At 54.4% G+C, this 25968-nt stretch overlaps 9 protein-coding genes across 9 annotated transcripts; 6 read left to right on the top strand and 3 right to left on the bottom strand.

The window, feature by feature from the left end:
* Positions 1-1008: 1008 nt before the first annotated feature.
* CTAM01_03199 (uncharacterized protein) lies at positions 1009-1367 on the top strand (the record flags this gene model as incomplete). Its single annotated transcript, XM_060519236.1, has 2 exons — positions 1009-1238; positions 1292-1367. 2 exons carry the CDS (start codon positions 1009-1011, stop codon positions 1365-1367), a joined length of 306 nt encoding a protein of 101 aa, XP_060386235.1.
* Positions 1303-1764, bottom strand: CTAM01_03198 (uncharacterized protein; the record flags this gene model as incomplete). The annotated part of the gene is made up of 1 exon (XM_060519235.1): positions 1303-1764. One exon carries the CDS (start codon positions 1762-1764, stop codon positions 1303-1305), a length of 462 nt encoding a protein of 153 aa, XP_060386234.1.
* Positions 1765-2145: 381 nt separating this feature from the next.
* Positions 2146-4907, top strand: CTAM01_03197 (eukaryotic aspartyl protease; the record flags this gene model as incomplete). Its single annotated transcript, XM_060519234.1, has 4 exons — positions 2146-2237; positions 2294-2421; positions 2507-2860; positions 2908-4907. The coding sequence occupies 4 exons, from the start codon at positions 2146-2148 to the stop codon at positions 4905-4907; spliced, it is 2574 nt and encodes an 857-aa protein (XP_060386233.1).
* Positions 4908-5810: 903 nt separating this feature from the next.
* Positions 5811-8761, bottom strand: CTAM01_03196 (flavodoxin; the record flags this gene model as incomplete). Its single annotated transcript, XM_060519233.1, has 4 exons — positions 5811-7572; positions 8099-8197; positions 8300-8475; positions 8582-8761. The coding sequence occupies 4 exons, from the start codon at positions 8759-8761 to the stop codon at positions 5811-5813; spliced, it is 2217 nt and encodes a 738-aa protein (XP_060386232.1).
* Positions 8762-12721: 3960 nt separating this feature from the next.
* CTAM01_03195 (RNA recognition domain-containing protein) lies at positions 12722-14350 on the top strand (the record flags this gene model as incomplete). The annotated part of the gene is made up of 4 exons (XM_060519232.1): positions 12722-12936; positions 13345-13636; positions 13688-13930; positions 13985-14350. 4 exons carry the CDS (start codon positions 12722-12724, stop codon positions 14348-14350), a joined length of 1116 nt encoding a protein of 371 aa, XP_060386231.1.
* Positions 14351-15557: 1207 nt separating this feature from the next.
* Positions 15558-16830, top strand: CTAM01_03194 (uncharacterized protein; the record flags this gene model as incomplete). Its single annotated transcript, XM_060519231.1, has 3 exons — positions 15558-15605; positions 15679-16416; positions 16507-16830. 3 exons carry the CDS (start codon positions 15558-15560, stop codon positions 16828-16830), a joined length of 1110 nt encoding a protein of 369 aa, XP_060386230.1.
* A 574-nt stretch (positions 16831-17404) lies between these two features.
* On the top strand, positions 17405-18404 carry CTAM01_03193 (electron transfer flavoprotein domain-containing protein; the record flags this gene model as incomplete). The annotated part of the gene is made up of 3 exons (XM_060519230.1): positions 17405-17455; positions 17562-18204; positions 18322-18404. 3 exons carry the CDS (start codon positions 17405-17407, stop codon positions 18402-18404), a joined length of 777 nt encoding a protein of 258 aa, XP_060386229.1.
* Positions 18405-19625: 1221 nt separating this feature from the next.
* CTAM01_03192 (uncharacterized protein) lies at positions 19626-20626 on the bottom strand (the record flags this gene model as incomplete). The annotated part of the gene is made up of 2 exons (XM_060519229.1): positions 19626-20390; positions 20468-20626. 2 exons carry the CDS (start codon positions 20624-20626, stop codon positions 19626-19628), a joined length of 924 nt encoding a protein of 307 aa, XP_060386228.1.
* Positions 20627-22458: 1832 nt separating this feature from the next.
* On the top strand, positions 22459-24513 carry CTAM01_03191 (major facilitator superfamily transporter; the record flags this gene model as incomplete). Its single annotated transcript, XM_060519228.1, has 5 exons — positions 22459-22715; positions 22849-22932; positions 23056-23239; positions 23368-23760; positions 23911-24513. 5 exons carry the CDS (start codon positions 22459-22461, stop codon positions 24511-24513), a joined length of 1521 nt encoding a protein of 506 aa, XP_060386227.1.
* Positions 24514-25968: the final 1455 nt, after the last annotated feature.

Genomic DNA, 25968 nt, shown 5'->3' with positions numbered 1-25968 from the left:
CAGACTGAGCCTGTGAAGTGGGTACTAGGCAATCAATGCGGCAGTGACTACCTTCAGGTACGTAGCGACAACCTGCACCTGCTGTAGGTAGGTACTACTATGCGGGAGTATTGAGTGCACGGTTCAACCGATGGCTTGGGTCGCCAACTTCCTTCCTCCTTGAGGTAGAAGAGGCGCCGTTTGGGGTTTGGGAAAGAACAAACCAAAGTTGGAACTTGGAAGTCGCGGAAAACCCATGGGTCGTTGTTGCTATCTCCCCGGTTTCCCCTTATTATGTAAGATCGTTGGGTGTTCTTTCTCAAGCATCCCAAGTCATGTCATGTATCTGCACCTACGTTGAAGGATACTTAAGGTACCTTGGACTGGAGGCCAACGGGGACAAGATCCGGCGGGAGAACCCAGGGACTTCCTCGCTTCGGACCTTCAGCTCCATGCCCCTCCAGGGCTCAGGTATATTGCCTCGCCTTTACGCCCTTGGCAACATGATCACCGTCTTGCAAGGCAAAACGAACACATCGGCATTGTCGGCGACAGTCTGTCGTCCACTGTAAGAAGGGGCTAACTCCCCTCCATCAAAGCTCAGCAAACCTGTGTCATGAATCCGTAGCTCTCTGTTTCAAAGTTGAACAGGCGACTTGATACATGTGACTGGTCATAAACCAAAGCCTGCCATCGCAAACCTTCGACATCTATCGAGATTGCTACCCCTTGGATCATCCGCTGCAGTGGCTTGTCTACCAATATGCCTGGCTAGCAAACTGCTCGGCCGTCCCGACTGCAGCTTCGTTGGACTCCTGTAGTCTGTCGCATCTCGAGGAGCAACACCACGGATAGAGACAAAGGAGGTCTAGACACTTGAAAAGCCTACTGTGGCCAAGCTAGCGGGTTTCCTCGCCCTTCTTACCTCACATGGAATCCTTTACCGCTGCCAGACACGCCAAAATAGCCTATCGAGGCGCTCACGCTACACATGCTTCTTCATCACCGGTTGAGCGTCCCGCTACAGAAATGGCCAAAACTTTAAGAGACTCTGTCATGGAATCGGCAGGCTGGATGCATGCCTGTGCTACCAAGAGAAATGCCAGACCATCGCCAACAGACGAGAGGCGCCCATACTGTATTGGTTTTTCCGGATTGAAGTGCGAGTCGTCCAAGGTCTCGACTCTCTCCTCGAATCGACGGATGAAGTTCCGTCGCCCTCGCCTACCGCGTCTAATCCCAATCCCCCTGCTCGCCAGGTAAGCTGATGGAGTCTCTCTCCGCCGTCTCCAGAACCAGTCAACTGACGGATTGCCTCCCATGTCACTGGCCCATTACGCTACCGTGTCGAAAGACCCCTCCCGCCGCCCGCGACGGCAGCCTCATGAAGCCCCGTCGGCCATTCCCTCGGGCCTCTGCTGATTCTTGTCGGCGCGGGAGGTCTCGATCCATCTGCGGGGCGGACACATGGTCGTCGATGAGGCGCGACGGCGGCAGCGCCATGCTGAGAAGGGAGGGCTTGACATGGCTCTGCCGCGCTCTGCACTTTTCCTGAAGCGGGCAAAAGCACTGTGTGTCGATAAGAAGACAGGGATGCCTGCTTTGTACCCCGGTCCCCAGCTTTCCCAAGAACGACGGGACCACCAGACCGGTGCTGGACGGGGGCCTGGTCCTTGTCTCACCCCTCGTCGTGCCATTTGGCCTTCCGGCTTTCCCTTGCTTGTTGCGGCACAGCCCTTGGCCGTAGTTGGCAGAGCGCGGGCTTGTCCTTGCTTGGATGACCATGGACGCTATCTTGCTTTGGCTGCCACCCACTCAATCCGATGGATGGCAGAAGTTAGTTTTTCCTGTTGATCATCCCGCAGAGTTCAATTGCCCGTGTCCCCCTCTTCCCCTCCCAATTTTTCTGCTCTTCACGGCTGATCACTCGTTCGACCACAGAATTTCTTAGCCTTGGGATCCGTGAGGCATTGGGATAGGCACGCGGCATACGGATATACGAAAGCGTTTCCTAAACACGGTTCGACGATAGGTCTGGTTCATGGAGACGCCCCTTCGCACTGCCAGCCCTTCCCTCGGGACGCTCATGCACATCGCAAAGACGCCTTGGTGACTCGGCGCACCTCGAATGAACCACCCACCGGGTTCCGTCCCAAGATCGACGACATGCTTCCAACAATCTTTGTCGCAACGGCGCTTGCTGGCATCGTTCGCGCACAAAGTCAATCCGCAGTTGCTCTCACTCCTTCAACCGACTGGTACGCTGAGACATTTCCTAAACTGGGCCCGCAATCTCATCTCTAACTGAACCAAGGTACGGCGTCGACGGCAACTGGTCAACAGTGAAGTTCCAAGTCGGCACACCGGGACAGTCTGTCAATGTTCTTGCGAGCACGTCCTTGTCTGAATTCTGGGCCATTGGAGCCGGTGGCTGTCTTGCAAGTAAGTCTTTCAGCTGTCATTCATCAGCGCATAGATGCCAGCTCGCGCTCTGGCCTAGACATGTCAGAACTAATATCTCATGAAGAGGAGCCCTTGTGCAACACCGCCAGAGGCAACGTGTTCACCATTGCCGACTCGAAATCCTGGAATCCGTTGGGCGCATGGCAGCTTGGCCTTGATTATCTCGGCTATGGGGGAAACGGCGACTATGGACTGGACAAGCTTTCAAGCACGCTTTTGACTGGGGATGGAATGAGCATGGACAACATTGTGACCGCGTCAATCAACAGCACCGACTACTATCTTGGATATCTCGGACTCGGCATCACCAAGGGCAGTTTTGGCAATCAGGTTGCCGAATCACCCTTAACGCAAGCGGTCAAGAATTACGGATGGATCCCCAGTTACAGCTACGGCTATACTGCTGGCGCCTACTATAGTGAGTGCATGCTATCCGCTTCTTTGGTCGTATACTAACTCTTGCAGTGGGCATGTCTGGCACGCCATGCTCTGTCACTCTGGGAGGCTACGACGCGAGCCGTTTTGTCCCACATAACAACGAATTTTCCCTGGATCCGAGCGACGGTCTGCCTCACGCCCTGGTCCGTGGCGTCGAAGTTACTGTGCCACAAAGCAAGGAGATGCCGAGCGGCTGGGATGCTAAGACGAGAATCTTGTCCAACATGTCCACATCTTTCAGTGCCATGATCGACAGCTCAACCCCCTTTCTTTGGCTCCCTGACGCTATTTGCGATGAATTCGCTAGTGCATTCAACCTGACCTACAACAACACCTTCAACCTGTATACTCTCACCGATGAGCAGTATGCCAACTTTAAGGCCGGCGCATCTTCCTACTCGTTCACCTTCTCCTTTTCTAGCCATGACAACAGTGACGACTTTGGCCACCCGCTCACCGTACCGGGCGTGGTCAACATCACAATCACAGCTGCAGCTTTTGCGCAAGTTTTGCGATATCCATTTCAGAGCGAGACGATTAAATATGGCGAACCTTCAGTGCCTTACTTCCCTCTTCGAAAAGCCTCCAACTTGACCAATACGTTCATCATCGGAAGGTCGTTTCTTCAAGAGGCTTACTTGATCACCAAGTACGATACAGGCGTGTTCTCTCTCCACCAGGCCCTGTTCCCGGATGCTCCTCTGCAATCCTTTCAGCTGAAGAGTATTGTGCAGCCTAGCAATAGCCCTTTCCCACCGCCGGCCCAGGTAAATTCTCATACAGGTCTCTCGACAGCGCAAATGGGTGGCATTGCGGCAGGCGTGATCGCCGCTTGCCTGATAATGCTTGCTGGCTTCTTTTTCTACCGTCGCCGCCAGCGAAAGACGCAGGAGATGACTAGGTCGTTGGAAGATGGGAAAGATGCCGCGTCGTCAATTATGCCAGAGTCGCCGAGAAGCCCCATGGCCAAGTTCTTCACAAAAGTGCGGGGCAAAAAGAAGACTCAGCGCGTATCGACACACGAGGTTATGGGCAGCACGGCCCAGCCTGTGGAAGTTGCGGCTGATGCTAACCACGCAGTGTACGAGTTGCCTGCACCGATAGGTCCGGTCGAGCTGGACGGAGACGACAACAAGTCGGTCCATGAGCACACCGAATTCGGGACGGAAGACACGCAAGATGTGAGCGCGTACGAGCTTGCGAGGAGAAAAGTAGAGTTCCAACTTCAAGGCCCTGTCCCGGCGTACTCCCCTCCAGAGAATCCGGCCGACTTTCCGCCTGCCGAGAAGCCGATGCAGTACACGAGCCCTGTCGCGACTTTCAGACCTGAACAGTTTGGGTTATTACCTGCTTCGTCCCCAGCATCTGCCTCTTCGCCTTCGTCTCCCACAGTGTGCGAAAATTCTTCGTCAACCCATGGCTCCTTGCCATCGCCCATGAGCCCCCGCGCTGGAGAATGGACGAACCGCCTATCTGATCTCCCATCACCCCTGACAGAAGGTCCGTCGTACCCATCACCAACCTTCACTGTCAGCAACCCTGGCAACACACTGCCTCAACCTGTGTCCCCCGAGAGTGAGGCGTTTACAGCAACCCGCGCCACCTTCTCACCTATGCCGCCAAACGTTCCTCTGCCTGCCCTTCCTTCACCGCCTTCATCAACTCATCAAAGAGCACCAATCGACCCATCAAACATCGTCTGCTTGGGTCCTTTGCCAGAGAACGTGTCTCTTCCAGAGCCCGAGGTGGTCCCCCCTCCGCTAGCATACTCTCACGGGACCAACCTTGCCGTGCCTGAGGATCTCACTGCTCATCGCCTATCTACCGATACTTTGGGAAGCAACTGGACCGAGTTCGAGGAGGAGCTAATGGCTCAGGACAACTTGACGAGACAAGTGAGCCTACCAGATGAGGAGAGGAGTCAGCAAGCGGAATCAACCTCTCTGCGAAGCCTACAACGCCTCGACGGCTCCGAATTCATCCACATTCCCCAGATGGCAGAGCGTCGCTACAGCTGGGAGAACTAACAACATGAAAAGCCTGCCATTCTTTCCAGAAAAATGACTTGATCTTTACAAATAACCACTTATAATGCACGACTGCAGAGAAAGCGGCCGGCACTATTTCTACTTCTTTCTTTCTTTTTCTGCAGTCCGATTTTTCAGATTCGAATAAATCAAAATAAAGCGACGGAGTTTGGGATAGGATGTCCCCCTAGAAAGGGGGACACAGGGATATCAGCATGCAGACATGCCGGCGTTTAGGTGCCCACAAAATTGGGCTTGGGAAAGGACTTGGTTGATTGCGCGAAGCGGGAACCTTATCCCAGATGGAGATGGAGAGTACAGAGTCTAGCTACGAGCAGGTTTGAACCAGGAGCTTGGATTCTGTTTGCGATATGCTCAAAAGGGAGCGAGATAGAGAGGTGGCGAGGTCACCGAAGCTGCCATGTTCTGGCATCTAGACAAGCCTCACCATCTCTAGTTTCCACTCTCGACATCGTAGAGAAACAAATGAATAAATCCAAAATCAAATGAATGGTCTTTCTCTCCTCACGTATGATTTTCCCGTGAGTGGATTGGGTTCTGTGAAGGTCAGGAAACATCACTGAGGGCTAAGAGTACCGCTGAGTTTGATTCCAACCTCCACTATGGATAACAAGGGCACGTTTGGAATACGGATAATTGATGTACGTTGTCTGCTATACGCGATAGCAGGTCCAAGTCTAAGTGATAGGTAAGCCGGAGGGCGACTGCTTTGGAAAGGGTGTAATCTCATTGTCTGATCTATTGCATCTTCCCGCGTTGGGCACGTGAACGATGTGGTATACAAAATCCTCAGCCCAGACCTTCCAACGGCTCCATCAAGGAGAGGTCGTCCAAGTACCTCTCCAGCAACGAGAAAACTTTCCGAGGCAGTCTTCTTGCCCGTTACCAAATCTCCTCCCACCAAGTCAGCCTCGTAAAGGCAGCCTCCACGGTCGCGTCGTCCGGGTACCTCGACGAGTCGCCGCGCAAACAATCCTTGACGGCCTCCTTGACGGCGCGCGACATCTTGAGGCTGCCGCCGCAGACGACGAAGATGGCGTCCGAGGCGACCATGGCGCGGATGGTTTCGGGGTGTTTGCGGATCACGTCCTGGACGTAGGCTCGCGGGACGGACTTGTCGCGAGAAAAGGCTGGCAGGACGTCGAATTTGGGGTTGGCGGGGGTTGCGGATGCGGCGTCGGCGTGGTTGATTATAGCAGCAGCAGCAGCAGCAGCAGCAGCAGAATCGGTAGTAGTAGTGGTAGTGGTAGGAAAAGAAGGTAGGGTATACTTCGCCTTGAGGTCTTCCCAGACGTCACTAAAGTGGAAATCTGCTTCTCTGCTGCGGCTACCGAAGAAGACGGCGGTATCGCCGACGCTCACACCTGAGGCGAGGTGGGAGAGGCGTTCTTCGATAAAGAGGCGGAGGGGCGCAACGCCGGTGCCTGTTGCGACGGCGCAAAGGGGCCGGCGGGCGTGGATGGGCCCGTGGAGGGATGCGGAGCTGCGGTGGAGGGTTATGCGGAGAGGGGTTCCGGGCGAGGTCAGGGATTCGAGGTAGCGAGAGCAGAGGCCCTGGCGGATTTTGCGGAGGATGGTCTGGTATTTGACGAGGGCTATCAGCAGGGTGATGCTCGTCTTCGTTCCTGTTGTCATTGTCGTAGTCGTCGTCGTCGACGTCGTCTCTTGAGAGGGCGGGAGGCTGGGTTGGTGGGTAATGCTGGCTATGCTAAAGTCTCGGCCGCGCATGACGGGGAACATGTCGAGGACGCGGCTCAGGGGTATCCGGACGGAGGTGAACTCCTCGAGGACCTCGAGGATGGTGCGGCGGGGCCTGGTGGTGTAGTCGTAGAACTCATCCGTGTACTCGCGCATTGTAAACTCAAGGAGGCGCTCCTTGTGGTATTCGTCGTCGGAGAAGTAATACATCTCTTTGAGGAAGCTTCGGCGCGGGGTGCAGGTGATGTCAAGATTGTGCGTGAGCAAATCACGTAGGGTCGTCGGACGGTCGTGACTGATGTAGAGACCTCGAGGGAGATTGGTGGCCCCAGAAGAAGACCTGAAGGACAGAGGAGAGTCGGCAATGTTGTTCCATTGCATTAGGTCTATGAGCTTTTGGACGTCTTTGGGGAAGTTCTTTGGATAAATCGTTAGGCTGTCAAACGGGTTTATTGTGGGAGGTCCATTGGCAGAAGGCTCGACGGCGAGGCGTACGAGACGGACGTCTTGGAAGTGTTTCGTAGGTGTCACTCTTTCATTGAGTTCTAGCGAGGCGGCATGGCCGTCAGGGATGGGTAAGAGAGTTGTTGGAGGAGTTTGATTTTGAGATTCGAGCCCGTTCCCCGTTGGCGAAGGTTCGGCAATAGTCATTTCATTGGTCGCATGTGTTATATCCTCGATGGCGCTCATTGTCTTTGAGTTGGGAGAAGTACCATTGGGCTGGTCGTCGTTTCCGATCTCTACCACATGCCCGTTTGTCTTATGCTCGCCACTGCTGCCAGAGGTTCCATTTTGTAGTGTCTCTGTGCTCGTGGCTAGCTCGACGGTGTACCTCGGGGGTAGAAGAGCGCCCTCTGGGATGGGAGAGACCCCTTCTGGCAGGGGGTACAGCTCGAGTAAGCGCTTTTGCAAGTCTGCGGCCCAAGGCATGTATCTTTCGTCCGCTCTGCTCGATACTCAGTAAAAATCATCAGATCAGGTAACAGTTGGGAGAATGGGTTTTATGGTATTTTCAACACGGAGCAAGATATTTGCCTTCCATCGAATGTTCGATAGACGGATACATAAGATGGGGGAAGAATAAGAGAATGCCAACAAGGTCTGAAGAAGGCTTGGGAAGACTGATAGACACACCTATCGCAGGTCGGGGCTGACAAGACGGAATAACTCAAGCACCGTCGAATCAAAAGGTAGACCGTATCGAACGCACTAGCATTTCGATGATTGGACTCTAAATATTCGTTCTCTCATGAGCAGTGTGCTGAGGAGCGAGTCCAATATAAAGCTTGTTGAAGCTCTAGATGAGAAGGATATGCACGATGGGAGAAGCACACAGAGACAAGATCCCAAGAGATGATGGTGGTCTCGCATCTTGATGTTGTGGACAGCTTTGTCACAGAACGGAACGCACAACCGCCCGAAATGAAGATGGGAAATGAGGGCGAAGTAAGAGGAAGTCGACAGAAACTTACCCATCCGAGTCTTGCTCGTCTGCTTCGCCTCGTGGATAATACTCTACGGCACCCAGTTGCTCTAGCCGCTTATGCAACTTTCGAGCAGCCCAGTTAAATCTGTGGGAAATGTCAGCCGTTGAAACTATTGCTGATAATAGCAACCGTAGTCCTCAACGAAGGCGAGAAGGGGAAATAACGCCCGAGGACCAAAAGACATACTTGATGTATAGGCTATCGCCAAGTCCAAATGTCGTGAACTTCACCGCGCCGAGGCAGCCAGGCGGTAGCTTCTTCCTCAAAAGGCTTTTCCAAAAGGCAATCGAATTACGAGGCATATCACCTTGGCCCGTCGTTGATATGACAAATATGACCATCGAGTATTGAAGCAACACGCTCTACCAGAGAAGTCAGCAATGCGTGAGGTATGGTGCTCAATGACGTGTAATGAAGTGCATTGGTAGACAGATCTGCAGTAGCACATTCAGGCTGAAGGAGACCTACCAACTGAGCTCCGTTCATCTCATCAACCTTGGTCTTGAAATGCAGACGCTGGGCATTGCGACCAATTTCTTCGGCAATATCCTGAGCATTGCCGGTCTCCGAGCCGTAAAGGACCAACATGGACCGGCCTGGCAGGTCAGCCACCACGGCCGGCTCGGGACCGGTGATTTCGGTGACCATATTCCTTGAACCGAATTTGAGGCGAGGTACTTGTTGCTTGCGAAAAGCTGATGGCAGGTTCTATCCGGACTTGCTTGTATTGTGAACGTCAACTGCAGCGTGATCCGGGTGGGACCTTTCAAAATCGTGACTCTGACAAGATGCGGCTCTTGGGTCTGCTAGCGCGGGGGTGCAGCTTCTCGGAAATGTTTTTTCTCTGTCTTCCCAGCGGCATCGGAGCTGCAGGAGCCATTCGGACTCTCAAGGCGCGAAAATGCGAAAATGCATGTGCTTTTTTGAGTCACGTGTTATCGCACTGGCTTGAGATTGAGTTATTCAAGTACTAATAGAAATTTGGGAATCTCAGTCAGACGTAAAAGCTGGAAAAAGAGAAATTCTCCGTCGTGATAGTCGAGTTTAGAGACAATCCTCGAAACGTCATTGAGTGCTTTGAATTGTCTGGGGCACATGCTCTTGCGAGCGAGCGTAAGGCAGCCTGTCAAGGCCTGTGTATCGGTCAGCCACAAGCATGGATAACAGCCGACCTCCCCAAGATCCAGGTACGTCTTTTGCATGCGCCACAGGTGGGAGAGAATCCCATCGAAGAGTTGCAGGGCACCAGGACCCAGTGCCGGAACTTAGACAGTCACTAATCCCAACAAGATTAGAGCGGCGATTCATGGGCTGAGACCCCCTAACAACTAAAGATGCGGCGGTGTGCTGCCTTGCATGCAAGGTAACGGTTGGGCGGGCTGGGACCACCTCACGCACGGGAGGTCGGCGCTGGTGTCACTCTCCAGGCAGGGCGAGTAACAGCATGCCCCATACCGAAGAAGCTCCTGTGGAGAAGCTTGAGGCGCTTTACTGCGAGACGACAGATGAGGCAAAGTCAGGGAAAACCTTCACGACTCAGGTCTCCGCCTTACCACGCCTCGAGCTGCTGACACGACTGTTTCCGTTCTCACCGAATCCCACGCGAGCTCAGGATTCTTGCTGACGATGGCGTCCACAAAGCGAAATAGCAGGCGCAGGTCTGAAGACGCGGACTCATCTGTTCTGCCCGGGCAGTTGCTCTTTGCGCTATCCGAACATCCTCAATACTATCCTGGGTGGGAGATTGTCTGTCGATCTGTACGCGCGACAGTCATCCCCTTGCTGATTGGTGTTGGTTGAGCATCGGATATTCGCGCTCGTGTTGACATCAATATCGGACATGAGAGCGCGGGATTGATAGGAGTAGCTGAGTCCAGGACAAGGGACAGAGGGAATCTGCTGCCCTCGTCCCTTCTTTGCACTGTTGGCCGCCCCCCTGCATTGCACCGTTAAGACCCATGGAGCTTTAGCGCGGGTTGCTAGGGGACCCTCACCAAAATCTTCATGCGCTCCGCGAGATCCAGTGGGCCGTGGGAAATTGTATCATTCCGGACGCCAAAGCATCTCTCCGCGGTCCCATAGATACGGGAGGACGATGCTGACCAGGGACGGGAGATGGGCCCTGAATTGGCATCCGCCGGAGCCACATTGCTGAACCGGCCGGGCCAGCCGTCGCGTCACTCGCGTGTGTGCAAGCTGCGAATGTCTTGTATTGCCGTAGTTGAGGCTTGGGATTGGCGACGTGTAATTACACTGCTGACTGTGACCCGTCGCTTGCTCTAGGCTCAACGTCCGGTTTGGTTGATAGACTACTGCAAGGTGCAAACCGAGCTAGAAAACAAACTGCATTGATATATGGTTTGGCTAAGATGAACCAGCGTGACCAGGTTCACTGAGGCAAGGTTAGGCAAAACAGAATCCATTCGGTAGACGCACGCATACAGGGTAGTCTCTCGCGATGGACCGTGGATTTAAGTATCCGATTCATGTCTCTCGCAGCGTCGCACGAGGCAGTCCAGGAAATAAGATCGAAAAGATTGATCGTGATCGTTGACTGTGGTCATTGATAAAAAAAGGGTTTTTGCGCAATACTGGCTCTGAGAGAAATCAACTCACGTCCAGACAGGAGAGGGTACTTCGTACCAGGCCACAAATGGTATCAATAAGCAGAGGATGAACGAGCAAGATTTGCCGGCATTGGGTTGATTGTGAGCTTTCAGAGATAATGTTGTACAAGAGCGTCCCATCCGGCTGCTCTCACAGTGTAGACATGAGAGGTTATAACCAGACCATTGCGAGCAATCTTCAAAGAACACAGCCAGCAATATGAAGTAGGAGAGTGTAAACTGGGCGAGGTGATTCCTTTCAATTGTTGACAGGCGGATCCCAGGAAAATCGTGTTGTTTGATGCAAGTCTTGCCGATGTTGAGCAGTGAGGTACGAATACCGGCGGCCAATCGGGATCTGTGGATGCGGCAAACGTGGGCAAATCGGGCCAGCAAGCACCTGGGGGCCATCTTGGGGATGCCAAAATATCAGACTTCAAGGTTTGTGGACTGAAAATTGCACGTGAGCAACCACAATGGTCGCGGGTAGCTGCAAACACTTTGGGCCGACACAAAGACAAGTCAGGTCCGCTATCCGTCCTCCGTAGAGACCAGACCGTAGCTGCCGAGATCTTTGTCGCATTTCTGGCGGCCGGTGGCTCCACGAACACGCACATCAGCGGGTGGGCACTGGTTCAGGCCTGGCTTGGCTAGGATCCCATCACGACCATTTTGCGGGGGAAGAGTCATACCACCGCCCTGATAGGCCGATGCTGTTGTCACCGCCTGGGCAGATCACACAGGTTTCTTCTCGTGTGAGTTGCATGTTTTTGTTGATGGGTTGCTCAGCATAAGTGTCTTTCAGCCAGTCAGGGCTTATGTTGACGACCGGCGTGGTTGATAAGGTCCGATGTATAAATTAATGTTGCGGTACCGGTACTCCGCCCACGAAAGGTACATCGATGGAAAGGGGGAAAGTAAGAAGAAGAAAAAGAAGCAATGGAGAAGCTGCACCTTTCTTCTCCTAGCAAGGGTTGCCGTCTGGCCCATCTCTAAAAGCCCGTGCTCTGTGGCTTGAACAGATGGCCTATTAGGTACCTGCCATGTCCAACACTATCGTGTGGGTCTTTCCTGGATGGATGGCATTCCACCGCCTTACCTTCCCAGGGTTGGTAAGGGGACCTCCTTCCACTTCAACACTGGCAAGACGACCTTTCATGAAGGTTTAGGTTAATAAGGCACCTAGGCACCTATGGCACCTTAAAGTAGGTAAATATTTGACGCGTGAGGAAAGAGATGAGGTGAGCAGCTTGATCCCGGCTCTTGGTTCAAGGCACTTTCTGACGTGGAACTGAAGCTGTCCCTGCGTGTTTGCACAACAGAACTGTTCTGTCTTAGGTTCCTGTTGATAAATATATCGTAATCATACAAAAAAAACAATAAGCCCATCGCGTCATCCGGCGAGAAACATATGGAAAGCTGCTGCGCTGCCGTCATTTCCATTCGTGCCTTCCCCCTTCCCCCTTCTCCTTACCCCATACCCCCCTACCCGGCTGCTGCAGACACAATAGGCAAGTACCCACCCACACCCTCGTCTTTCCGCACCGCCACAGCAGCCTAGGAGCCCGCTCTTGCCATCCCAAGGTACCCAGAACGTGGGCCGCACCTGCTGTTCGGTGGGTTTGCGCCTCGCTTACCCTCGTCCTCTGTTTCCCCTGCTCACCAGAAAAAAAATATTTGTATTTGAGGTCGCGGCTTGAGCCATCCCTTTCCTCTCTCCTTTCCCTCCACATCACAAATTCAAGATCCTGTGTCACCGCGCAACGCAACGTCGTCTGTCAACTTTTTTCAAGCTTTCTAGGGCACCAAGCTACCCTGAGAAAATTCCCCCTCATTGTTTCAGAGTTCTAATCCACCGAACTTCCATTCTTCATCAATCTCGAATCTTCGTTCCTGCCACCGGGTCCAAGTTCGCACGTCATCTGTTATCACGCACTTCACCGAAACGCAGCCTCAACCTCCACAAACCTCCGTCTCCATCCACCAGACCAACACCGCCAAAATGTCTGCTGCCGTCGAGAAGGTTTCCGAAGCCGTCAATGACGTTACCAATGCTCTGAGCAATGCCACTATCTCCGACAAGGCCGCCGATAAGCCTGCCGCCAACAACGATGCCGTCCTCGCCAGCGCTGCTGAGGGACGCCGTCTGTACATCGGCAACCTGGCCTACGCGACAACGGAGGGGGAGTTGAAGGAGTTCTTCAAGGGTTACCTTGTGTAAGTTGTCGCGAATCTTCTCATCGTCACTTTTTGTCGTCACCGACCTTATTGTCGTCCTCAACCTGTCGTCATTTCATCACGGGAGCCTACTGTAGGTGGTAGTGCGAGCTTGTTTCCGAGGAAGCTGTACCTTCCCAAAGCACCTGTTCCCCACATATCCTCTACGGCAATGCTTCTGACATCGCATCGATGCCCACTTGCTTGCATCGTTTGCATTTGACTCACGATGCATCGAGGTTGGGCGTCGCTTTGCGTCCGTTGCTGCCCTGCTGCTGCTGTTGCCTAGACCGCTTCTCTCAACTGTCACGATGTTGCAGCGTGGCCTCTCATCCCTCCCCTGCCCCGCAAAATTCCACCCACTTGCGTCACACATGACAACTCATACTGACCCGCCTTTTTCCATAGTGAGTCCGTCTCCATTCCCAAGAACCCTCGCACCGACCGACCTGTTGGCTACGCCTTCGTCGACCTCTCCACCCCTTCCGAGGCCGAGCGCGCCATCTCTGAGCTTTCCGGCAAGGAGATTCTCGAGCGTAAGGTCTCGGTTCAGCTTGCCCGCAAGCCTGAGCCCGCTGGAGAGAAGACCGAGGGTGCCAACGGTGAGGGTGCTGGTGAGGGTAACCGCCGCCGCGCCTCCGGTCGTGGCCGTGGACGTGGCCGCGGCCGTGGCGGTCGTGGTGCCCGCGGTGGCCGCAACGTAAGTTGAAGTCAAGGAATAGTTCGTGAGGAGCTGCTTACAAATTTACAGGAGGATGGCACTCCCATCGAGGGTGCTGCCGCCGAGGTCCCTGCCGGCGCTCCCGCTACCTCTGAGGTTCTGCCTCTGACCGATGCCACCAACAAGGATGCCGCCAAGACCCAGAAGGCCGGCGAGTCCGCTGAGGCTCGTGCCCCCCGTGAGCGTCGCGAGCGTGGCCCTCCCGCCGATGGCATTGCCTCCAAGACCAAGGTCATGGTCGCCAACCTCCCCTACGATCTGACCGAGGAGAAGGTATGATATCATCATTGGCTCTGTTTATTGCCTAGTACTGACACATTTCAATAGCTCAAGGAGCTCTTCGCCGCCTACGAGCCTTCTTCCGCCAAGATCGCTCTCCGCCCCATCCCCCGCTTCATGATCAAGAAGCTTCAGGCTCGCGGCGAGCCCCGCAAGGGCCGTGGCTTCGGCTTCGTTACCCTCGCCTCTGAGGAGCTTCAGCAGAAGGCTGTTTCCGAGATGAACGGCAAGGAGATTGAGGGCCGCGAGATCGCCGTCAAGGTCGCTATCGATAGCCCCGACAAGACCGACGAGGAGGCCAACGCCCCCAAGGAGGAGACCAAGGCCAACGGCACCCAGGAGGCTGCCACCGAGGCCGCGGCTGCTCCTGCTGCTGCCGAGACCCCGGCTGCCGCTCCCGCCACCACCGCCTAAATGTGGGCGACCTACCTACAGCCCCGGCAATGCGTCTTGGCCCAACCTCCGGAGCCATTGCCTTTACGAGCTTTACGATGCGGTACCTGTTACGACGATTTCAATTTTTTGGAAGTGCCCACCAAAAAGGTGGCCAAATACATCTACGTCTGCCTTTTTACGAGATTCGCTCTCGGTAGATAGGCCAAATAAGATGTGCAGGGCTGCCACCATCCCTAAACTAATACACATGATCTTACCGGCCACCTCTTCTGTACTTGTTACCTGACCTCGCATTTTCTCCGTCACCCTATGCTGGGTTGTAAATTAGCTTAAGCTGGAGGCGGTCTAAAAGGAAGAGGAAAAGTTTGGCGCAAAACGTTTCAAATCGGGTAGCTTTTTACAGTTAAACAAAAAAATACAAAAGGGCGGTGCAACACCAAAAATCGGTTAGAGAATGCATCATCGTTGAGTGATTTTAAGGTTGCGTACTGTGGTTCGAGTTCGCAGAAATCGTCTGAACGGCTACTAACAGAGTGCTGCCTTGCACAGTTTGCACATGGAGTTCCATGGCCATGCAAATCTAGGAAGGTAAGGTATGTCGTTCCTAGGACCTTGACACTTTTCGTTGAGCATTCGGTGGGAATCAGTGGTTGGTTTCAGTGGTGCATGTATAGCGTTTCGAGGACTATCATTGGGTGGCGGCAGAGCCCCAAAAGCCAAGTGTCCCAGACCAAAGTCTGGACCTTTCCTTGACTGTCGAGTCTCCAGCAGAGCCCCATGGAGTTGAAGGCCCCCTGTCTACCTTACCTTGTCTTTTGCGCCGTGACTACCTGACCGACGTGAGAGATTCAATATGTGCTGCCTCGATTGCTTGAATGAGAATCCATACACTTGAGCATGACGATAACTCCATGGACCTGGAAGCACAAATTGGCAGGTTGGTGTTACCAGAGACTTGGTAGCTCACGTGTCCGTTCCCCTAGGCCAAGAAACTCAAATACATGGATGAAATTGAGGGCAACGTCAGTCACTAAAAGGTACCCAACCTGACCAGACGCCCAGACTCCCGCACCCTAGTCGACTGCCAGCAAAACCCCTTATCGGCATCGAGAAAGCCCCTCCACAACTCCTCTGCGACAAGACAACCTCCCACGTACCTCAATCAGCTCTCCTTTGCCACGGGTTTCCCCTCATACCCAATCACCAGCCCTAATTCCTTCCCACGATGGCTTCCAAGGCCATGTGGGAGGTTGATCCCGAGACGCGCGCCAAGGTGAGTCTTCTCCCAAGTCGAGGGCCTCGCTTGCGACTCCGCGACTCGCCGCTAACCCAACGTCTCCTCACAGCTAGCCGCGATTCAAAAGGAGGCCAAGAACAACGTCTGCTGCGACTGCAACGCACCATCCCCGCAATGGGCCTCCCCGAAGTTCGGCATCTTCATCTGCCTCTCATGCGCCGGTATCCATCGCGGTCTCGGTGTGCACATTTCTTTCGTGCGCAGCATTTCAATGGACGCATTTAAGCAGGTCGAGATCGAACGGATGCGCCTGGGTGGCAACGAGAACTGGCGCAACTTCTTCGAACAGCACGAGGACACCAAGATGAGAGGTATCTCGTGGGACGACGCGACGATCGCGGAGCGATACAGTGGCGAGGTCGGTGAGGAGTGGAAGGACAGGCTTTCTGCCAAGGTCGAGGGCAAGGAGTACGTTCCCGGCGAGAAGAAGCCTGCACCAGCACCGGCGGCGAAGCCCGCCAGCCGAACGGGCACACCTCTCAGCAGCACAAACAGCCGCGCCGCCAGTCCCGGCAGGAAGGTCAAGGTGGACGACAAATACTTCTCCAAGCTCGGCGCCGAGAACGCCTCCCGATCCGAAGACTTGCCTCCCAGCCAAGGAGGAAAATACGCAGGATTCGGCAGCAGCCCCATGCCCGAGAAGAAGGAAAGCGGTATCCCGACCGTGGATGATTTACAGAGGGATCCAGTGGCTGCTCTGACCAAGGGGTTCGGCTGGTTCACAACCACCGTCTCCAAGACGGCCAAGACGGTCAACGATGGCTACATTCAGCCCACAGCGAAACAGGTGGGTGACTCTTCTACTTCAATCATATCTCCTCCGGCGCCGGCCCGAACGAAGAACTCCGGACTAATCCGACGTCCTCCTTGAAATTAGCTTGCCGAATCCGACTTTGCAAAGCAAGCGCAGATGGCGGCGGCCAACGCGGGCCGCGTCGCGCAGCAGGGTGCCCGCAATGCCCATGACGGCTTCAACCGCTTCGTCGAGGGCGGTCCCAGCCAAGGGGGCCAGGGCGGAGCGTCGAGACAGGCGCCGTTGGATGAGAGCAAAAAGGACTTTTGGGACAGCTTTAGCAGTCTGGCGGACCAGAGGCAGACGCAGAGCGGCAGCTCGATTGGTACGTCTGCTATGGGCAAGAAGACTGGAGGTGCCGCGGCACCGGCTGCGAAGAAGGACAATGATGGGTGGGATGACTGGTGAGTGCGGGCGTTATATACGGTGTCCGGGAAGGAGGGTTTAGGGGTTGTATGGGTGAGCGGTTGTTGTGCTTTGGCAGGCCTGCAAGTCGAAGAATATCAATTTAGACTGCAATATCACTTGTTTCGACCTTAGAGACGCTATGCACTGGTATGTCTAGTAGGTGTGCAACTGTTAAGCTAAGTGTGTCTCATGCTTTCATGGTGACAATGCTCTACTGAGTGGATAGAGTTGAGCGAAGCGAACTTCTCAAAGCCGAGATGCCTTATGTGAGGGCGGGACTTCCAAACGAACAAATCGACCAAAAATGAGAAGCTTCGGGATTATGAGCCTGCAAGTCGGCGTCTACGCTCGAATGACCGAAAAGGGCTTACGGTGGGGCGGTGACCCGAGGTTAGCCGGTATCGCTAACGACGGAGGTCCCATTTTCCCCAGTGACGACACGGACCTTGACCATTGAAGACCTCGAGCTCCCACCACACCCTCCAATTCCCATCTGCGCAGTACCACAAGCAGCCCCCCTCCACGCATCAACACCGAGCCATTGAAGAAGCATAACGAGAGAGAGAGCCCAGTCATGTCCGCCCTCCGAATCCTCGTTCCCGTGAAGCGGGTCATTGACTATGCTGTACGTCTACCAAAGCTCTCACGACCGCACGCAATGGGCACTCCCGCAGAAATTGGCTTGTGATTGTGTGGTCCTCAACTAACATCAATGGTTCCGCAAAACTTAGGTCAAGCCCCGAGTCAACAAGGCCCAGACGGGCGTCGAGACGGCCGGCGTCAAACACTCCATGAACCCCTTTGACGAGCTCTCGGTCGAGGAGTCGGTCCGCATCCGCGAGAAGAAGCGGGCGCCCGGCGGCGTCGAGGACATCACCGTCATCTCGGCGGGACCCCCCAAGGCCGTCGACGTGCTGCGCACCGCCATGGCCATGGGCGCCGACCGCGCGATCCACGTCGAGACCAAGGAGGGCGACGACCTGGAGCCCCTGAGCGTGGCCAAGCTGCTGCGCAAGGCCGCCGAGGAGCACAAGTCCAACCTCGTCATCCTCGGCAAGCAGAGCATCGACGACGACGCGAACCAGACGGGCCAGATGCTCGCTGGGCTTCTGGGCTGGCCGCAGGCTACGTCGGCGAGCGTGGTGGAGTTTGGCGAGGGGGATAGCGTGAGCGTCACGCGCGAGGTTGATGGTGGCGTGGAGACGGTCAAGGCGAAGTTGCCGATGGTGATTACGACGGATCTGCGGCTCAACGAGCCGCGGTACGCGAGCTTGCCGAATATTATGAAGGCGAAGAAGAAGCCGCTTGAGAAGAAGAAGCTGGCCGACTACGGGATTGGTGTTGAGAAGAGGTTGAAGGTTTTGAAGGTTACTGGTGAGTCCTTTTTTGCGCTCTTAGCGAAACCACTGTCTTTTCCCCTACATGCCTGCTCAGAAGACGGACTGGTTATGTTTTCTTCTGGAGAAATTGCGAGCTAACCAATCTTCACAGAGCCCCCTCAGCGCCAGGGTGGCGGCAAGGTCGAGGACGTTGACGGTCTCGTTGCGAAGCTCAAGGAGCTCGGCGCCTTGTAAGGGGCGTGTCATGGCTTGTACCAATACGAAGAGACCCTTTTTTGCAATAGAAACGATTCAAACGCAGGCTCCTCGGATGTTCGGACATGATCGCGGACGCAGTATTCGGAATACGAATGCACTTTCGAGCCATCAATGATATCTCGCGGCACATCTTAACCAACGCAATAAGTTCGTAATGTTTATTACTGACATCGCAGCTGTTCTACAAAAGCACTAAACTCACGGTACTGGTGGCCCTCCATTGCGTTAGATCGATGTACCAGGTCCTAGCCCGGGTGTGTCACATGAAGATTTCTTGCTGCCACACCATTTTGTGCGGCTCGAATCGGCTGACTTCTGCCATCTTGGAGTCGAGGGAGAACGATAAGCGACATAATCATCAATTGTTCAGACGGGAAAGCAAGCTGATATACCTTGCCCCCCTTAGCATCTTGGTCGAGAGCTCGGCCCAGGGTAGGTGTTACGCGGTGGTCATCCGCTTCGCTGTCGAACCTTGCAAGATAGTTGTGGACCATAGGCAAGTTAACGGAACGGTCCGGTTAGCGACGTGAAGCCGAGCACGCAATGTACCGCCCATACGGAATCGGCGAGAGTAAATTCAGATTGCGAGGCATCTCGGAGATAGGTCTCGGAATGCGAAGGCACATGGGACGCGGGATGCGGTTAACCAGCATGAACGTTTGCTGCGCTGAGTTTGCTGATTATTCTAGATTGAAATCCGCGACATGCATCGGCTCGTCTAGTTAGGTCGACCTCCAAACGAATGACGTCGAACGTATGCAGAGTTCACCACCGTAGCCTGCCAGTATCTCCTAGTATCAATCAAAGAGGGCAAAAAAACAAAAGCTCGGGTGCGAGGTCCGGGAATCGAACCCTGACTACGCTACACCTACGAAGCCCTCCATCTGCTTGGGAGAGCAGACTTCTCAGGGTTTCTCACCAAGTTCGTATCCTAACGTCTCAATGCGCTATACCGCTCGGCCACCGGGCTCGATTGGGCTTGGTTGAGAAAAAGGGCGCTCGATTTGAATATAAGGTAAGGCAAGCACTCCTAAGGCAGGTGCTCATCGAGATAGTATTCACAAGGCAAGTGCCTAGTCAGCCTACCTTAGGTGGGTCGGGTGTATATTCCGCAGGACCAAAGATGATATCACAGAGGCCGTCGTCCAACTTCTTTACATCGAATCGACTTCACTGTGGCTATCGGTCTTTCGGCCATCACACCTGGCTATACGAGCTCCCACCGGCAGCTTTATCAAACTCCATAGCCTCCTGCAGCCCAACAATGCTAAACAGCTTCCTCGGCGAGAAATCAGACTTTGTCCCGACCACGCCCGTCTCCTTCAATCTCGCCAGCGACTCGCGAATCGCCTCGTACGCCGGCGCAATGGCCGCAAACGGCACAATCATCATGCGGTATCCCAGCTCCTTGGCCTCGGCCGCCGTCCACGAAGGCGTCGCACCGTGCTCGACCATGTTCAGCAGCACCGGCGTCGGCGCGAGAGCCTGGCACGCCATCCTCGCCTCCTCCGCCGACGTCACGCCCTCGAGGAACGCGACGTCCGCGCCCGCCTCGACGGCCGCCCGGAGCCGGCGCAGCGCCTCGTTGAAGCCGTGCGTCTGGATCGCGTCGGTGCGGGCGATGACGACGATGTCGGAGCCGATTTTGCGGCGCGCGAGGAAGGCGGCTTTGATGCGGGAGACGAAGACGTCTGTGTCGACAACTTGTTTGCCTGTCAGGTGGCCGCAGCGTTTTGTCTGGACTTGGTCTTCGATGTGGAGGCCTGAGACGCCGCTGCGGGCGTATTGGGTTACGGTGCGGGCGACCATGTTGGGGCCGCCGTAGCCTCTGTCTGCGTCTGCTACTAGGGGAATGTTAGGGTCTAGGTTGGCGAGCATTTCGGCGTGGGAGCGCATGTCGTCTAAGGTTGCGAAGCCGAGGTCTGGGAGGCCTAGTTTTGAGGCTGATGTTCCTGCGCCGGTCTGGGTTTCTCGTGTTAGTGAAGGGGTGGGAGTGAGAATGAGAGGTTGAGTTTGAGTGTGGTTTGGTAGGCTTTCACCATGTAGAGACCGTCGAAGCCAACTTCGAGTGCGATTCTGGCGCTGAAGCCATCGTATACGCCTGGTAGGAGGATCAGGTCGTCGGTCTCGCTGAGGCGTTGCCGCAGCTTTGTTGCTGCCGAGACTGGGGTTGAGGAGCTATCGTTGCTTGATGTCATTTTCGGCTTCGATTGCTAGATCAATTTCACTATGATGGGTAATATTTAATTGATCTCAACTCTTAAGGCTAGTGATAGAAAATAATTCGTCAATTAAATGTCGGAATTTGATATCCTTATGAAATTGCGGGTGAATGACATAGAGACAGAGAGAGAAGAAGGTCAAAGTCCGAGGAAACCCCGCCAAGACGCGCCGAGATAGTAGTGTCCGGGGATTGTCTAACCGACATCGCCTCCCTCATGACGCAACTGCCGTGGATGCAGTTAGGCTAGTGTTGTATTCCCATCCCCACATTCCTGTGATCGTCGCTTTCTTCAACGACTCTCCATTGTTAACATGAGGGCCAACTCACCATTCGGACATTTCGGGCAGACGGCAACGGCAGACGCGGGCGTTGCTGGCCCCTGGATATAGTTTATTTCTACGACTGACCATTCAGAGAGCCTCACGGTCTTGCGGGGTGGAGGGGCATGGCTTATTCCCGCCTTGTTCGCTGGACTTTTTGCTGAACGATAAACACGACTTACTACTCACCTACTTGAACCACTGTGTACTGTGTTTGAGCGAGCGCCGAAGTCGGTTTGGTTCTGGGTGCTTCCTTTGGTTCTAGAACTTCGGAGCCGTTGCGGCAAGTTTGCTCGGTTGTTATGAGGTCAGAGATGTACACATGTATATGAGCTAGTGAGCCGCATAGTCCCACGGCTCATTGAGCTTCGCACGACGATGGTGTGAGAACGTCATGGGTGGGTGGAATGGGCGGTTTGTGTAGGTATAGCAGGCCATCATGAGACCTCTTGGTACAATACCTGCGGTGTTGGGCAAAGTGTCTCAATATCACATGTGTAACATTGGTCGAATATTTCTTAGTCAACTATAGTCAACTATAGGCCACTTGCGACGTAACTTCGTTGAGCATATACATCTCCTGTCTTTCTTGAATCTCACAGCATGAGGAACCGCCCACCATGCTGTATGTGATTATAGCCATTCTCTCTAAAGGAGAGAAAAGGATCAATGAAGACCACGATTCTGAAGGTCCGTTCCCTACCATAACCCCTCACGGAAGCGCATCGGCCGAGTCAAAAAAGCCCCCGTCCGATCATACGCTCGTCCATACCACAGCAGACAGACGGTATTGGACGAATAGACTTTTCTACAAGCTTGAACCCAAGCTTTCGCAGATGACCTACCATCCTTACCCTCCCTTCTTCCCCCAACGTCACAGCCGCGACGCGTTGTAGAGTTTGAGAGTTGCATACTTACCTTTACCTGGCGTTGGCAATTTAAGCATTTCGGGGCCGCGTGAGAAGGATCCCTTTTTGACTTTAGAGTCTGGAACATTGAGCAGGAAAGTCGTCCACCCCCCCGCCCAATGTGATGAGAACACACTCGTTATGGTGACATGCTGAGACTTGACTGTGGTAATGATAACCGGCAAAACCTGGAAGCCAAGCTCGTTATCGGGACCTATGGTTTTCGGCTTGTTGATGCCTGGCTGTTTTGCTTTGTTTTTTGAGCCATTTCCCATGTGCTTCCATTTGAGTGATGGGAAAATGTGTATGTGTTAGTGTGGAAGGGGGGGAGAGGAGAGGGGAAAGGAACACAAACCTTCTGGCCTTTACCATCCAGGTCATGTCCACGTCCGAAAGCGAGGTCGACGCCAGCCCGGTTTGGCTCGATATATCAAAAGACAAAAGCTGCCACACCCACCCTCAAACCCTTTGATCAACGATTCATCTTCACCTCGCATTCTGAACCCCCCTTAACCATCGATTTCTAATCGTTCGCGCTGACAATCGTACACTGGAAGCTGGAATCCGAAGTCGCTTAGATGGGCAAAATCACCTCGACGAGTAAAGAGGAGGTCTCGGTCGACACGATCGAGAAAGGCCCGCTGCCTTCCGCCTCGTCGCCGCCGGCGTCCCCATCATCGCCGCGGCTCGTGCTCGAGACCCCCGATGAAGTGGCCATGGCACACCCCGAGTGGCGCGCGGCGGAGAAGAGCCTGGTGCGGAAGCTGGATGTGACTCTTATGCCGGTAATTTGGACGCTGTACATGTTCAATTATCTCGACAGGAATAATCTCGCGTACGTTTATTTTCTCGTCTCCTTTCCTGGGGATTTTGGTTCCTTTGACATTGGAGTTGCTGGTCCGCTGTTCCGTAGCAGGAGGAGAGCTTTTCGCAATATACTGACGTATGATGATCGATCCGCGGTATAGACAGGCCAAGTTAGACAAGTTTGAGGCGGATCTTGGGCTCGTGGGGGAGCAGTTCAACACCGCCGTGGCGATATTCAACGTCGGGTGAGTCTTTCCTTTGGGTCATTTGCCGAGACTCTCTCTCTCTCTCTCTCTCTCTCTCTCTCTCTCTCTCTCTCTCCGTGTGTTTAGGACTATCGCTGACCCCTTTTCTTCTTGGCGAATCAGGTACATGGTCGCCCAGTTGCCGTCCAACATGCTCATCACCCGCGTGCGTCCGAGCATATACCTCCCGTGCTGCGTGCTCCTGTGGTCCTGTGTATCGGCCTCGACGGCCGCGGCGAAGAATTTCTCAAGCCTTGTCGCTATCAGAGTGATACTGGGTATTGTTGAGGCGCCGTTCTTCCCAGGGGTAAGTGACGCAACTCGTGCTTCTTCTCGTGAACATTCCCTCTTTTCGAGAGGCAATCTAGCTTGTTTCTCTCCCTAAAGCGTAGAGAACCCTCGACCTCTGCTAAACCACAATTTCGTGATGGCCAGATCTTCTACGTCCTCTCCTGCTGGTACACCCAAACAGAAATCGCCCTCCGCACAGCAATACTCTACTCGGGCATGCTCATCGCGACCGCCTTCTCGGGACTCATCTCCGCCGCCGTCTTTGCGCACCTCGACGGCGCGCGCGGGCTCGCGGGCTGGCAGTGGCTCTTCATCATCGAGGGCGCGGGGAGCTTCGCGTCCGCGTTCGCGGCGCTGGCTTTCCTGCCGGATTACGTCGGGTCCCGGACGGGTATGTGTTCGTGGCTCATGTCAGAGCGAGAGCTGCAGGTCGCGGCGCAGAGGATGGCGGCTGATCGGGTTTCGGTGCCCGAGGAGACGTCGAGTGTGTGGAAGGGGTTGGGGCTTGCTGTTAAGGATGCGAGGACGTGGGCTTTTGTGAGTTTCCCACTCTACCCCCCCCCCCCCCCCCCTTTCCCTTCTCATTGATCCTGCCGCTGTTTTAGGGAGCGCAGCTTCCCCCCACCCTTTGAGAAATGCATAGTAGAAGAGAGACAGGTTCTCGACTGACTTGGACGGCGCTCGCAGGTCTGCATGATGGCCTTCTACCTCTCCTCCCATGGCCTCAACAGCTTCTTCCCGACAATCGTCCAGGGCTTCCGTCTAGGCTCTAACACAACGACCCTGATGCTCACCGCGCCCCCCTACCTTCTCGCCGCGGCCGTCGCCCTCTGCGTCGCCGTCTCCTCGGACCGCCGCGCTGATCGGGGGCTCCACATTATCGGCCCCGTCTGCGTCGCCATGCTCGGCTTCGTCATCTCGGCGGCGACGACGAACCGGCCGGCGCGGTACTTTGCGAGTTTCCTGTACCTTCCGGGAGCCTTTGCGTCGACGGGATTGATTTTCAGTTGGGCGGCGAGCGTGGCGAGCGAGACGCCCGAGAAGAGGGCGACGGCGACGTCGATTGTGTGTTTGTTGGCGCAGGTTGGGAATATCTGGAGCCCGTATTTTTTTAGGCCGGCGGATAACCCGGGGTATCTGCTTGCTTTTTTGCTTATGATGATGTTTTCCGTCATGTGTATCGGGACGGTGTTTTGGATGAGGTGGTCGCTTGGGAGGGCGAATCGGAGGATGGTGGAGGAGGCTGAGGCTGAGGGGGCGGGGAGGAGGGTGAGGTTGTATATACTCTGATGGAAGAGGACGGAAGAAAAGTAGAATGGTTGGCATTGAGTGTTCTGATCTTATGAGAGCGGACCATCACTTGATGTGTGACTTGAAGCTTGTAGAAAATGAAGGGTATTAGACTTGATGGTTAATATCTCAGCAAGGTCAACATCGTGGTCTTTAGTGGCCTCAAACTGGCTTCAGTAAAAGGTCACCGGCTCGCAGCAATGAAACTGAAGCAGTCTCCATCCTGCTGCAAGGCCATCTCATCTTGAATGCTTCGTGTGGCTTCTACTGCTTACAAGATCACTTGACAGTGAGGCGTCTGTCCCCACTTATATAGCTTCATATAGAGTTTAGAAGAGTCCCAGCAAACGCGGTATGAGAAAGTCGTGACTTTGCCGCGAAGGTTGGTCTATCTGTCTACAATGCTGACTTGACGTCTGTTGGCGACAGCGCAATGAGAACTCCAGAGTCTCGAACACGAGATGAGGGGTCAGAAGCCAAAGTTCTTGACCGCATCCTTGGCATGTATGTAACCAGACATGTTCGACCAGGCAGCTGCTGACACGGTGAGACCACATGTCAAGGTCGAAGTCGAGGTAGCATTCCGTAGAATCTCGCAAGTCTAAACACAAAAGACGAATGAGACAAAAAGGCGGGGAAAAGAAAAGACGACAAGTACACGAAACCCCCGACCATGATGGCCCGCTGCGCGTTGTTCGCGTGGTTCCGTGGCTACGTGCTTAGAATCATGTTGTACTAAAGTCATTGGTTGAAAGAGGCAGACCGCCTTGAGTGAGCCGGTGTTTCCGAGCAGATGGGTGCTGCAAGGTCCTGCATCTGTCTTCTTTCAAAGTTCCAAACACGCGCCCCTCCAAGAGTCCAGACAGGAACAAAAAAGGGACGCGGGAAGGCGGGCTCGAGTCGGTGTAGACTGCAGGATCCCGGAGAAAGGGTTGAAAGGGACTCTAATCGAGGGCTTCCGTTTCTGGTTGGCAAGGGAGGACCCGATAGCTTGCGATAGGCCGGCCGCCAATGCGCGTCCCCGTTTGACAGCCCCGTTCCGTTGGAAGAGGCAGGAAGAGTTGTTCAGTCGTTCTAGCCCAACCGGGGAGAGGTGAACTGGTACCTAGGTGGATGGTTGAATGCATTTGCATCTAGGCGATTTATGCAGGGAAACCCAGGGCTGTCTACGGTATGCAATGTCAGCAGTTTTAACTCACCCAGTGGGACAGTCACCTCTACATAGTACATAGCTGAAAGTGGGACTCCGAACCCGGCGGCGGGATGGGGAGGGCGCGAGAGAAAAGCAAGACGAGAAAGAGCCCACCAACTCTGATATTGCGTCAATTTTGGGGGAATGAAGCTTTGGAACAGTGTGCCGGGTAGCTGCAATGGCGATCCCTGGGTCAAAAGCGTCTTTCCGCAGCCCAATGCCGGCTCAATGGCACGGCGTAGAATTTTTCTAGTGCTGAAGTT

The sequence above is a fragment of the Colletotrichum tamarilloi genome (assembly GCF_030869305.1).
Source record: "Colletotrichum tamarilloi strain Tom-12 chromosome Unknown Scaffold_7.1, whole genome shotgun sequence".
Classification (NCBI taxonomy): domain Eukaryota; kingdom Fungi; phylum Ascomycota; class Sordariomycetes; order Glomerellales; family Glomerellaceae; genus Colletotrichum; species Colletotrichum tamarilloi.
Note: the sequence above shows the minus strand (reverse complement) of the source record. Positions and strands in the feature narration are given on the sequence as shown.